We start from the raw sequence: 13,053 nt of genomic DNA on the forward strand, positions 1-13,053 counted from the left end.
CTAAAAGGGAAAACTGGAAGCAACTATAGTGGTGGTCAGTACAAAGGTAATGAGATTTAAAAAAAGTAAAGATGACTTAGAAGAAAAAACAGATTATTTGATGACAAGTGAAGACTTCGCTAGGCGCATGTTTTAGCCTCCCCAGCAGAAAGAAGCAGTGGCCCATTCCAACAAAGAATAGCCCTCCCAGGAAGAAGCCTCCATCTCTAAATAGCTGGTCCAAGAGATCTGACACTTATGTTCTTGTTCAGTCCTGGACTGAGATTCTTCTCTGCGAGGAAAGCATCAGCCACAAGCTGGAAAGTCGCTATTAAATCATCCACCAGATGAATAAAATGAGAGTTCCCGTAACTCCTGCCCATAACTCTAACTTTCCATCCTTTTAATCATCTTTGCGGCTTCCCACTGAGTCTTCTCTGAACCTGTCCTCCCTTAATTGCAGAGCTCAGGACTAGCAGCGCCCGAGCCCCGCTGAGCAGACAGAGCCTCATCCTCACAAGCAGCCCCAAGAGGTGAAGTCCCACTGACCAGGAATTCGAACATGGGTGACACGTGGCCCTGATGTGTGACAGCAAATATGGCCACACTGCCCAGGTGGTGCCAGCTGATTTCTCTAGAATAGACAATGACTGTGGATCGGCATTCCAGAGACGGATGGGAAATAACATTTCAGGGCCTCCCTGGTGGCGCAGGGGGTTGAGCACCGCACTATGAGGCGGTCCACAGCCTCTGCAGCACGAGTTCGATCCTGGGCCAGCCAGGGAGCAACCCACATGGCGCAGCAGACCTCTCCTGACTCGCCCGCTGCTCCCCTCAGCAGTGTACTTCAGTCAATCTGCCTGTTCTGTTCCCCACTCTCTCTGGTGAGTCCTCTCACCCCCTGCATCTCTGGCCTGTACCCCAGCTCTTGTATGCATAAATAAAATAAAATCTTTAAAAAAAAAAAAAAAAGAAAGAACATTTCAGCTTCATGTGAGCAGCCAGTTACTACAATTTTAGACATGATGTGTATGGAAAGTCCTTATTCACCTCATTTACCACTCTTGTCTTATCCAAACCACTGCAGATCTATTGTCATTGCTCCCAACTCCCCTGGAGCGAAAGTGGTATGGGGCAGCCGCTAGCTAAATGCAAACGCCATCTTTCTGAATTCACACAAGGGTATACAATTCTGCAAATGCAGATCCCAAACTTCTCCCCCAGTGGACAGGGGTCTGTTTCTGCAGATGAGGAAAACAGCTTTCCTGATTGCTCAGAGCGAAACACTCCTCGCCCTTCCACACGCCACGTAAATAACAGCCTCCACACTACTGCAGGTCTGATTGAAAGCATATAGGTATTATTTACACCGCACGTTGCCTCTTCAGACATTCCAAACATAGCTTCCGGGAGGGCACTGGCTGGCAAGCTTAAATTTCTCCTCTAGCTGGTTGATGACAATTATGCTTCCCACTTGATTACAGTAATGGGTTTCAGCAAAATTAGTAAGCTGTCTTAGCAGGTGTGCCGGGAGCTACACAATAGGTAATGGGCTGCCTGACATTTATTACTTTAGTTTTTAAATTTCAACCTTTGCTTAAAAGATTTTAGTGATTGAATAAATTTTTAAAGGCCACTGATTACATTATTTTTAAATAAACCCAGCCCTACTGACACAGCTTTTTAAAAATCTCATTATGTACAAGGCAATACTTAGCCTACAGGCACCTACCTGTTATGCGGCAGGACCTATAATAAAGAGAAACATCCCTGAACACACTCAGGGCAAATGTGCTATCGCGTCTAGACGACAGAACCAGGTGTTGCTGGGGGGAAGGTGAATATTTTAGAGCAACACTCCAAGATGAGAGGGTATCGCTTTATTTTATAAAGCCTTCGATGAAGATACTTTAAAGATATCTTAAGGGGCCTCCCTGGCGGCGCAAGGCATCAAGTCTCAGCACGATGGCTACTGGCAGCCACTGCAGCACGAGTTCGCTCCCCAGCCGGCCAGGGGACAAAGAACGCCGTCTCAGGCTCCACCGCCCTCTGACTGAATCAGACTCTGCATTCGCACCAGATGCTGGGCCATCTGACTACACCTTAAAGTGTGGGAGCGCCTAGCTTAAAGCCCTCCGACTCCCCAATTCTCTCACAGCTCTGGCAATCCAGGGGGAACACAGGCCCACCCACTCGCGCCTTTACTCACTTATTGCCAGGATCAGCTCCCTCCTCTGGGCAAATCCAATGAGGCGCTCGGAGTCTCTGGAGACCACCACGGGGAAGCCGTTGTAGTCGGTCTCCTTGATGAGCGTCTCCACGTCCTCCACCGTCATGCTGTCCTGGGTGAGCACGGACAGCGGCGGCTCTCCGCGCCGGGGCCGCATGACGTCGGTGGCCAGCGTGCGGTGGGTGAACTCGTCCTTCACGTCCAGGAACGGGTATCCATTTAAGTGGATGTGGGCCTCGTAGATACCCTCTTTGCCAAAGGCATCGGCCACCCACTTGCTGGTGACGGCCGCCGCCATCAGGGGCACAATGTATTCCAGACCGCCCGTCAGTTCAAACATGATGACCACCAAGGACACCGTCATCCTGGTCACGCCACCTGCCACCCGAGAGAGGAAGGAAATTCTGAAATTCAGCTCTGGTCCCTCGAGAGGACGTGGATTGTGGGAACTGATGAGCTGGTAGAAACTGTCGTTACGCCTGTACCAGAGGCCATGCCCACACTCTGTTAACGCAGCCTGTGTCAGGGAGCCGAAGGTCCCATCAGACTAGGGACTCCCCCCCAGCTAGGAACAGCTGGGTGTTCTATTCCCCAGGGCCCACACTCTTGGCTTTTTGGTGAGTGGCTCCTATGCGGGCTGTGCAGTTTCTGACTCAGCAAGTGTGGTTGTCTTTCCAGAGTCTCAGACATTGGGAAACTCTAGAGACTCTTAGCAGTGTGGACAGGAGAGAGTCCCTCCTTGTGTCCCTTGCTATTCAAAGGGCAAATCTGTCCCAACTCCCAGTCTTCCAATGAGCATCAACCAGAGTTTCTTGACCTCCACACTAGGAGCAGTGGGGCTGGATTGTTCTTGGCTGAGAGCGACCAGCCCGTGCACCACAGGGTGTTGAGCACTAGATGCCAGAAGCACCCTCCACCCCAAGGCTGACAACCAAAAATGTCTCCTGACATTGTCAAATGTCCCTGAGAGGAAGAATTACCCCTGTCTGAAAACCACTATTCTAGAAGGTACAGCTGCAAGATGGCAGAGACTCCATCAGCCTGGTCCCTGAATGACTGAGTAGAGCAAAGTCCTCTGCTAATTCACATCGTGCACACACACACACACACACACACACAGAGTTAATTCTCATTACTGTAAGCGGTTATGACCTAGAAAGTCGCCACAAACACTGAATTAGCAATCACTGCATCACTGCCCTGGGGAACATAAGGAGAGGTTTCTGCTCACAAGGTTTTTGTCAACCAATTAATACAAAACCTTATCTCATGCATATCTCTGTTCGCAGACACCCTCATCAAACACACCATTGAGTCACTAACACTGAAATCATCGCCAACAGTATCTCACACAGGCCTGAACGAAGCTGGTATGACACAAGTGCTTTCTCTGCCAGGGCGTCACACCCTAGTGGCAATTAGGAACACCAGGGGCCATTCTAAACAGCAAAATCACTGACAAAAAGCACAGCCAGGCAAAGCACCTGGCACTAAATGGGCCACAAAAAGGGCACTTGTATACAGCGTGAGAGCTGAAACGGGACCGCTACTCTTCAACCTCAGCTGGGAACGTGCATGCAGAAAACTCAAGCTTTCTGCCACCCTGTGCACATCCAAGAATGACCATGAAAGCCCCACGAGCACTGATTTAGGGTTTCCAAATATTAGCTGGGTGGGCAAATATGCAAATGTGGAATCCAGGGATCTCAGATCAAGCACCAATCATGATGGAGGTCTAAGGCTGGGTGTGCGAGGCCACCGGGAGTTGTGGGCTTGCTTGTTACAGCAGCACAACACCCAGTATGGGTCTTCCTTCTCACCAGTCCTCAAATCTGGAGCCCCTAGTTGTACCCCACCTGCGGTCATACCTAGGCAGGCTGCCGCTCCCACCATTGCATACAGTCCTGGGGTGACACAGTCTGCCCCGGGCCTGCACCAGTTCCTGAAGATGATCCAGTCATGGTGGTGGTAGGCCAGCTGCTCCACGCCGATCCCCACCATCCTGCCCGCCATCGCTCCCACGGCCATGCTGGGGATGAAGAGGCCCGACGGGATCTGCAGGGAGCACAGAGAGCAAAGCAGCCTGAGGAAAGGACTCCGATTCCAGCTTCGCCACCGCAGGGCACGCATCCCCCTCGACAAGCGCACACTTTGCCGCAGTCTTCCAAGGAGGCGCCCAGCTTCAAAAAAGGTCAGTTGGGAAAAGATGGGACCAGCAATTTCACCTGCTTAGCCAGTCGAGTCTGCTGCGACTGGGGGAGAATGCAGTTTTACACTTGCACGTCCTCTCCCTCACACGCTGGCTGGGCTGGCCCGCTGGGGATCAAAGAATGACAAGCCCCACAGCAAATGGCACTCAAAGTGAGCATCCACCACCTGAGACGACCGCCCCGCGCTCCCCTCGCCACCCGATCCGGTCGGCTTTTAAAATTAAATGTCGAGCCACAGTGTGAACATGGAGAAGAGCCTACAGCTTTCACAGGTGAAATAAAGAAAGAAAAAGCCTCAGCGCAGCAGCCCTGGACCTTCCAAAAAGCTTTTCCTGGGCTTCCTGACCTCTTCAAGGTATAGTGGCCAAACACCTTTCAGCGAGCGAGAAACAGGGGTGGCTCCTCTTCCTCACAAAGGACATTTCCTCACAAAGGACATAACCTGCCTCTCAATATTTTCAAGGCGGGTTACAGGCAGCAAAGAAATAGCTCATGGGAACGAAGAGGTTGCTAGTGTCGGGTGTGCCGTCCATTTTGCTGTGTGAAAATACTTTCTCTAGTGATCACACATGTGCCACAGGACACGCCTGGCTCCCCACGTACAGAGATCGTGTGTGAACGCCGATGCTGAGGGGGAGCTGTGCACAGGCCTCCTCAGACTGGCGTCCATCTGAGGCTAGAGGAAGCCTGCCTTAAACCAGAGTCAAGTTTGGATCTTAGGGTGTAGTTTCTAGAGCTTGGGACTGTTCCTTTCAGAGCTGCCTTTCATCCCTCATTTGTTTCATCTCCGTAAATTCCAAGTAGGCTTCTCCCAACAGACACGAAAACACGCTGCTGGCATCTTCCTCAGACATGAAAATAAATCCCTTTTCTAGGGGATGATGGATCAGAGACCACGGCTGTTTAATCAAGGGCGCCCGTCCTTGACCTGAGGCAAGAATTCAGTTTCTGTCTGACCGTGAAATGCTCAAGGACAGCTTTGCGGAAGTCTTAAAAAGAAACAAATCGTGGGCCTCCCCGGTGGCGCAGCGGTTGAGTGCTGGGTTGCGAAGCTGCCCGCAGCCTCTGCAGCGCCGGTTCTATCCCCAGCTGCTCCCCGGCCACCGGAGGAGGGTCCCACATGGCGCGCAGACCTCTCCTGCCGCCCGCTGCTCCCCTCAGCAGTGTCCTTCGGTCCTTCTGCCTGCTCTGCTCCCCGCTCTGGCTCTGGTGAGTTCTCTCACCCTCCCGCGCTTCTGACTGTACCCAGTGCTTGTATAAATAAATAAATAAATAAATAAAATAAATCTTTAAAAAAAAAAGAAACAAATCGCTATAGCACATAGAAAGCAATAGTAATAGGATGCAACAGGGGTCTTGGGGCTGGGCCACACTCCAGGGAGGCGGGTCCCAGCTGCTACTTGCACAAGCCCGTGTGCGCTGAGAAAACTGCGCGGCTGTCCGCGCCTCTGCGTGAGCACGATACTCTGAGGAGGCGCTTCCTTGCTTGTAAAATGGGATCGACTCTCTACTTCTAAATGCTCGTCATCACTGATCATCAAGGAGAGGCCAACCAAGACACAGTGAGAGCCCCTCACCCCGTGAGAACAGCCCACGTCAGAAAGACGGGAAACCACGCGCGCTTGTGAGCGCGAGGAGGGCAGGGAACCCTCGCTCGCTGTGGGTGGGGACGCAAACTGGGGCAGTGTCTGTGGAAAACAGTCTGGAAATTCCTTTGAAAACTAGAACGGCAACGCCACAGGATCCAGCAATCCCTGCGGGCGTTTATCCAAAGAGCATGAAAATGCTCATTTGAAACGAAGGCCGCACCCCAATGTTCCTGACGGCGTGGCTCGCGGTCAAGACAGGGAGTCGACCTAAGCGCCCGCTGCCGCAGCCCGGGGCAAGGCAGCCGTGTGTGCACGGAACACACGCGGCGATTACAAAGGAGGGACTCTTGCCCTTTCCCCCGACGTGGACGGAACTCGGGGTGACCGTGCCAAGTGAAGTCAGCCAGCAAGTGAGAGACAACTGGCCTCCTTCATTTGTGGAATCGAAATAAACAGCCAGAGAACACGCCCCGGCGAAACAACAAAAGCCATTCTGCGCGTGGATGATAGGATGGCGACCGGGGGGGGAGGGGGGAGCGGGGGGACAGGGAAGCGGGGGGCACCGTGATGGTGAGAGGATGCTAGGACTTTAATGGGAGTGAGCGAAGCGTGAACGCGCGCGGCAGTGTGAAGCCGTCCTCCTGAAACGACAGCTTTGTGAAACAACACGGTAAATCACTGAAATTCTATTTTAAAAAAATCCCCATTTCACAGGCTCGCTCACGGAAAGCAGCTTTCTTACTGGTTAGAGGACGGCAAGTGCCAAGCACAGGAAAACACTTCCCATCACAATTTTGTTCTGGGGCGCGGGGGGCTACCCCAGAAGGATGTGGGTGCCCCCCCTCCACTGACCTTCATGCCAAAGGTGAAGATGGTGATGACGATTTTGAAGATGAGCGCCAGGGCGAGCTGCCACATGGCGGTGTAGACCCCGACTCCGGCGGGCCGGTCCGGGATGTCGTCCACGGGCCGCGTCATGTTGGGGTCATTGATGTAGTCGCAGAGCTGGGAGGACTCCAGGGCCCCGCAGTCGTTGAACAGCTCCGAGATGAGCTCGCTCGTGCTGCGGCGCGTGTAGGGGTTGGGGTAGGCCGCGATGGCGGTGATGGCCGTCACGGCGATGACCTCCAGCACCGGGTACTTGCCCAGCTTGGTGGTTTTGCGCCTCCGGCACCAGGCGATGTTGCAGCGGATGAAGAGGGTTCCCCACAGGCCCCCGAAGACCCCAAGCAGGATGAAGGGGAAGAGCTCGGCCATGTACCAGGGCGTGTGGTACTCCACGTAGAAGAGAACGAGGCGGCTGTTCCCGAAGGGGTTGATGGATCGCAGCGTGAAGGCCGCCACCAGGGCTGCGAAAAAGGAGCGCCACAGGGTCTTCAAGGGAAAGTAGTAACTGACCTGGGACAAAAGCAAAAAATCAGAGTCGGCTGAAGAAGAAAGGGCTCAGCACCCCAGGGCGCTGGCCGGTGGCCACCCGCAAATCAAGTGACAAGACACTCGAGACCGAAGCCCCGGGGCAGGTGCCTCCATCTAGTTCAACTCCAGCCAAGATGCTCCCACAAAGAGATTTGAAGAGCTGCCTGAGTCTAAAAGCAGCATGGCGACTGCAGAAGGTGGACTGGACCTTTTTTTTTTTAAGAAATGAGAAAACTCATCGTTATTCTGTTTGAGAAACAAAGGGTTCCCCAAAACTCTTACCCCCAAAATTGTATGAGCAATGGTTAAAACAATACTCAAAAAATAGGCATTGAACAGCTAAGTTAAGGCCCTTGAATAAACTTTAGGAATCTTGTTTGAAAGCCCCTTCAAATGTGATCCTCAGAGGGCTGAGGTGGAGGCCACCGCCATGCTCACCAGCCACAAATTTCTCAACCCCCAAAGCCACTCAGGCGCCCGCCTGCCCCGCCTCACCTCTTCCAGACTGAAAAGCACACCCCCGATGGGTGCGCCGAAGGCGACCGACACGCCAGCGGCCGCTGCAGCTGAAAGCACCTGCGAGGAAACGGCGACAAGTCAGTCAAGGCCTTTCACAGAATCCGGCCTTGCAGGTAAGCCCAGAGGAGGGAGTTTCCAGAAGACACTGTGGAACCGACTTTGAGTCAAACCCACTCGATCTTCTCTTAACAACCACGTTTAGCCTCTGGGTGAGCTGCTGAGCACAGCTAACCCGAACCACGCCCTCTGTGCCTCGGCGGCAACCACAGGACCACATCAGCTCTGGTTTCTCCTTACCAGTGACAAGACCGTTCCTGGACCGTCACCCTCAGCTCTCCGTGCAAAGACTCATCAACCCATCATAAGGCAAATGGACTCAAGAACCGACCCCAAAGTTCTGGAACAAATGGCCCAAGCTTGGACCACTTTGCTGTATGGTCCCTCCAAGAGGCCCCTGCCTGGACCCTGGTGGACACACCTGAGGCCGCCCCTTGCCTGTGGACCCAGCCGAGTCTCCAACAAGCGCCATCTTGATTATCTGCAGCCTAACGCCTCCCCACCAAGACCTGTGCTGCAGACGGACGCAGACCCGCTCACCTCACGCCTCTTGCCCTCGTTCTTGCTGTACTTGGAGAAAAGGCTGCTGAAGAAGTTGCCACAGCAACAAGCCACGTGCACCAGGGGCCCTTCCTTCCCAAGGCTCAGGCCCGAGGACACCACCAGCACCAGGGTCACCGTCTTGATCAGCAGGGTCCACTTCCCCAAGTAGCCCCTGATGATAAAGCCACTCAAAATAGTCTTTATCTGAAACAGAGGACAGAGACGCGGGGGGATGAGCTGCTGCAGCGCCTCAGTCACGAATAGTAATTACTGCAATTCCTGAGAAGCGCCGTTCAGGGTTAGAGTCACTGAATTAAAGGAAGAGGCTACTTCCGCTTTTAATTTAGCTACAATTCTATATTAGCAGAATTCTATATTAACATGTAATGTTAAATTTCATGAAAGAAAACCCGAGAAGAGCCCACGCCGGGGAGCGCCCGCGGCGACACGAGACGGTCAGGGAGCGCGAGAACCGCCTGGGAGGCCGCTCGGCCCCTGCTCCCGGCCCGCGCGCAGACACGGCTCGTCCTGGCGTCAGTGCTGACGACGGGGAGATGTCCGCGGCGAGGAGAGGGACGGCTGTCTGGTGACGCCACAGAACAAAACATCATTTGAACCCCAGGTCAGGGCTGACACACCTCTGCCGCCGTCTGCACGGCCCACGAGCCAAGCGCGCGCGCAACGCTTTCAAATCAAGAGTGTGGACAAGACGTGCTGGCGCCTCAGGGAGAGGCTGCCTGACGCCGCCTCTTGGCTCCCTGGGCCTAACATGTTAACCTCTGCCCTGCGCGGAGTTAGCCGCCCCAGCCAGCAGCGAAGGGCAGGGGCTGTTTACTGTCCAATTCTCTCCACTTTCCTGTCGGTCTGAAAATATTAAGACAATGTGGATGCTGGAGAAGATGCTCAACACCCAGTGATGCACCTGCGGGGAACAGACGGCGTCGGGCTCCACGCCACCCCTTCTCGCCGTGACCCCTGCCCTCCTGCACCGCAAAGGACTCTGGCTCCAGGTGGAGCCGTCTGGGTCCGTCTGCAGACCGGCCTCCTTCCGCAGATGCTCAAGAGCGGCTCTCTTCCAAAGGTGCCCAGGAGCCTTCCCAGAGCTTTCAGAATTCAAGTGGGTGCCAGTCTCGGCGATCCATCCCCCATGTTCAACTCCTCTTCCTCCCAGTTCTGCTGCAAACGGAGCCTCGCCAACGGCTGGAATACCTTTTTTCTTTTTTTCTTTTTTTTTTTTTTTTTGTCTTCAACCTCTCCCCACAGTCGCCTGAGATGGAGTGAACGTTTACCCACTCCTGGCTGGTGAGTTGGAAGCCGCCACCACTCGTCAGAACAGACGGGGTCGGCCAGTGAGCTGCACGGCCGCGTTCTCTCTCCCGTTGTACCACAGGGAACAGGCCACTGTCACCTCTCGTCAGTGTGGAGATTTCCACATAACCTCAAAATGTTTCCTTTTGAGGTTCATCGTTCAGTCAAGAGATCAGATTCTCAAAGAGCTATCATAGGCCTCAGAGGGGGCGCCCACTGGACCACCTGGGAAGTTGGGACCCCCCCCTGAGGACCGGCTCACCCCACCGACGTGGCGGACTTGCTCTGCGACCTCCTGGGCATGGGGGTTACACCCCCCCAGGCGACTCTGAATGCAGCCCAGGCAGAAGACAGCCCCATCCCTGAAAAGGCCATACAGGTCCCAGGTACCCCGAGTTTCTCAACATTTCAGGGTCCGTCCTGAAACGCTCCTCAGCATCACGGTCACTCTGTTTGCGAGGAACACGACGAGCCCGTTTCTATAAAAGCAGGGGGCTCCTGGCTGAGCGGCGGAGGGCGGCTGGGAACTAGCCTGTAACCGAGGGGAGACAGACGAGCGGTGGTTAAACCGCTCTCTGACTAGTGGTAGTTCACCTATTTAGTCTGTGCTCTGGGGATCTCAGCTCCTTTATTTAAGGGATGTTTTATTATGCCTGCCACAATCCTGCCCCTTTGTGTTGCCTCGAATAAAATTATCCATAATTTTTTGTCAGTTAGTTAATGTGGATTGGGACCCTGGGGTACAGTTTAAGAGTGTAATAGCGTTGGGAAAATTACAAGCATCTAAATTACCTGAGCCTTTGCCAGTCGTGACATGTGGTGAATTGAACAATGTAATAGGTATTTTGTAATTCTCTACAATGATTTTATAAAATTGTCATGATCAAATTAGGGGCTAAAGAAAGCAAATTCATTCCCAGTAGATGCCAAAATCCAATTGCTCGCTTTAATTTGAATGAATCAACTCTGAATGGAGCGGGGCTGTAACGAGATGCACGGCAGTGGATTTGTGATTTAGTGGCGTTGACTTGAAAACCTCTCTGGTAAATAAATATCGGGTTGTCGGAGAAGTCATGACGCATTTTTGTATAGAAAACAGAAAAAATACGTCATGACTTTTCCGACAACCCATCCCTGCAAAGGTGCTTGTGGCTCCTGGGGAAGTGAGACACGCACGCGTGCTAAGAGGACATGACTTCTTTGTAGAGTTGGCGGCAACACCAGTAGGAAGAGGGACACCCTTGCTCAGGTCTCTCTAAATTCCCAAGTCCAAGAAATTGTGACTGTGCCTTATAGAGCATCCGCAACAGCATTTCTTGCACAGAAAACTGCTTCTCGGGGCCTCCCTGGGGGTGCAGGGGTTAAAGATAGTGCTATAGGGCTGTCGCCAGCCGCTGCACCACGAGTTCAATCCCTGGCCAGAGAGCTGACCCACATGGGGCAGCAGACCTCTCCTGTCTCGCTCGCTGTTCCCCTCAGCAATGGAGTTCAGTAGATACACCTGTTCTGCTCCCCACTCTGTCTCTGGTGACTCCTCTCACTCCCCCACACACACCTCTGGCCTGCACCCCAGTTCTTTATGCATAAATAAATAAATCTTTTTAAAAAAAAAAAAACTGCTTCTCTACATTTGCATGTTGAAAAATGTTTCCACGGAATTTTCATTCTGAGTCATCCAAATGTTCCAGAAGTAAATACTAGGGAGGAGGAGCAATTCTGGAAATGTACAGGTCATTTTTGCCACACAGCAGACGGCCGCGAAGGATGAGAAGTCCAAGGTCTGAAGAGCGCCGTCGGCGCCCCGCTGACACGGAGAAGGCTGGCCCCGTATCTCCATTTGAGTGAAGTCGGTTTATGCGTTTAGTGGGGTTTTGACTGAGAGGAGGGTCTTTTCATCCATGAACTATTTATGTGCATTACTTTGACCCTACTTCCTCCAAGGGCGGGGTAGGAACTGCACCCCCGGGTTAGGAATTGCAAGCTCTACTATAATATAATAACGGAACTTTGCTAGGACTGAGTCATCATAAGCAAAATTTAATTCCAAAACCTCCATTGGGTTCTTGATTACTTTAAAAGATGATCTGAGTAGAAATGACTGCTCCGTGCTTCTGCGTGGCCAAAATATTAATCAAACAAGCACTGAGTTTCGGAAAAAGAAAAGTGGGAGCCTTTGAAAGCTGCGCGTGCTTCCCCCACCCGAACCCCGCCTTCCTCCCGGCCCCACCCCCGCCCCCCAGCCCTTCCCTCGACTTTCCTTTAGCTTCAGGACAGACGTCTCCACCTAGCGGGAGGCTGCTGCGTTTCGGCTGTTTACGGGCCGCACGTGAAGAGAATCTGACTTCACATGATCTTCTGCAAGTGACTTTTTCACTCGATACCATTGTTTCCTCGTCCCTCCATGCCCATCAGTGTGCACTTTGCTCACACGGGAAACCCAACGCTCAGCTCGGCGTGTCACTCCTTTCCAGCGCCGCTGTCTCCAGATGAAGGCGCCCGCTTTGGATGACCACCAAGCCCGGGCAGCCCCTCCCCGTCACGGCCCGTTTCCGAGCCCTCTGCCTGCCCAAGCTCACAGCCGAGCCACGCGGGCCTGGTTCTGGGGAGGGGGCGCTGGGGCTGCCCATCCCCCCTTGGACGGCGGCTGCACATTGTCCACCAACTCCCCCCGGCCATCTCTCCCCGTCTCTGAAAGGCTGACGTGAGACGCCCCTGCTGCTGGGAGCTGGGGTCTGAACCCGCGGCGGCAGCAGCAATCTTCGCTTGTCCAGGCGCTTCGGGCTCGGAGAGCGAGTCCTGCCGTCAGGCTTGCTGGGAAAGCACAGCTGCGTACCCACGCGACTCACGCCTTCGGGGAGAACGTGAGCACCATGCAACTTCCGTGTCTGTTTAAGCACAATTTCATCTGGGAGGGACACGGGGAGGGCAGAGAAGGAGCCGCAGCCGAACCGAGCCGTGCGTGCCCGGACCGTGGCCAGCTCCGGCGCGGGGCGCGTCTCTGTATCTAACGTTTAACACGCGCGAGACCACGCTGCTGCTTTTATTAGGTACCTATCATTTTTGTATGTGTCCCCGACAAAGTGCCCACCCCCATTTTCCTGTGCCTGTGTGGCTTTTATCTGCACTTTGCAGAGCGCCGCGATTCTAGGAACACGCAGGTGCCCCCAGCAGAACTGGCTGCGCCGAGCCGACAGCACGGCCC

The 13,053-nt window shown here is 53.6% G+C and overlaps 1 protein-coding gene across 2 annotated transcripts in view; it reads right to left on the minus strand.

Annotated features, from left to right (window-relative positions):
* The window catches only part of CLCN4 (chloride voltage-gated channel 4), a 45,222-nt gene that overhangs the window by 7,012 nt on the left and 25,157 nt on the right, over positions 1-13,053 (minus strand). For both annotated transcript variants that reach the window (XM_037512726.1, XM_037512727.2), the window contains 5 exons: positions 8,541-8,747; positions 7,920-8,000; positions 6,861-7,406; positions 4,078-4,264; positions 2,189-2,587 (listed from right to left, as the gene is read on the minus strand). In XM_037512726.1, coding sequence (XP_037368623.1) covers positions 2,189-2,587; positions 4,078-4,264; positions 6,861-7,406; positions 7,920-8,000; positions 8,541-8,747 — 1,420 coding nt within the window. The remainder of the gene's footprint in view (positions 1-2,188; positions 2,588-4,077; positions 4,265-6,860; positions 7,407-7,919; positions 8,001-8,540; positions 8,748-13,053) is intronic.

This window comes from Talpa occidentalis, unplaced genomic scaffold, assembly GCF_014898055.3.
Source record: "Talpa occidentalis isolate TD23 unplaced genomic scaffold, MPIMG_talOcc4v2.1 talOcc4.15, whole genome shotgun sequence".
NCBI lineage: Eukaryota > Metazoa > Chordata > Mammalia > Eulipotyphla > Talpidae > Talpa > Talpa occidentalis.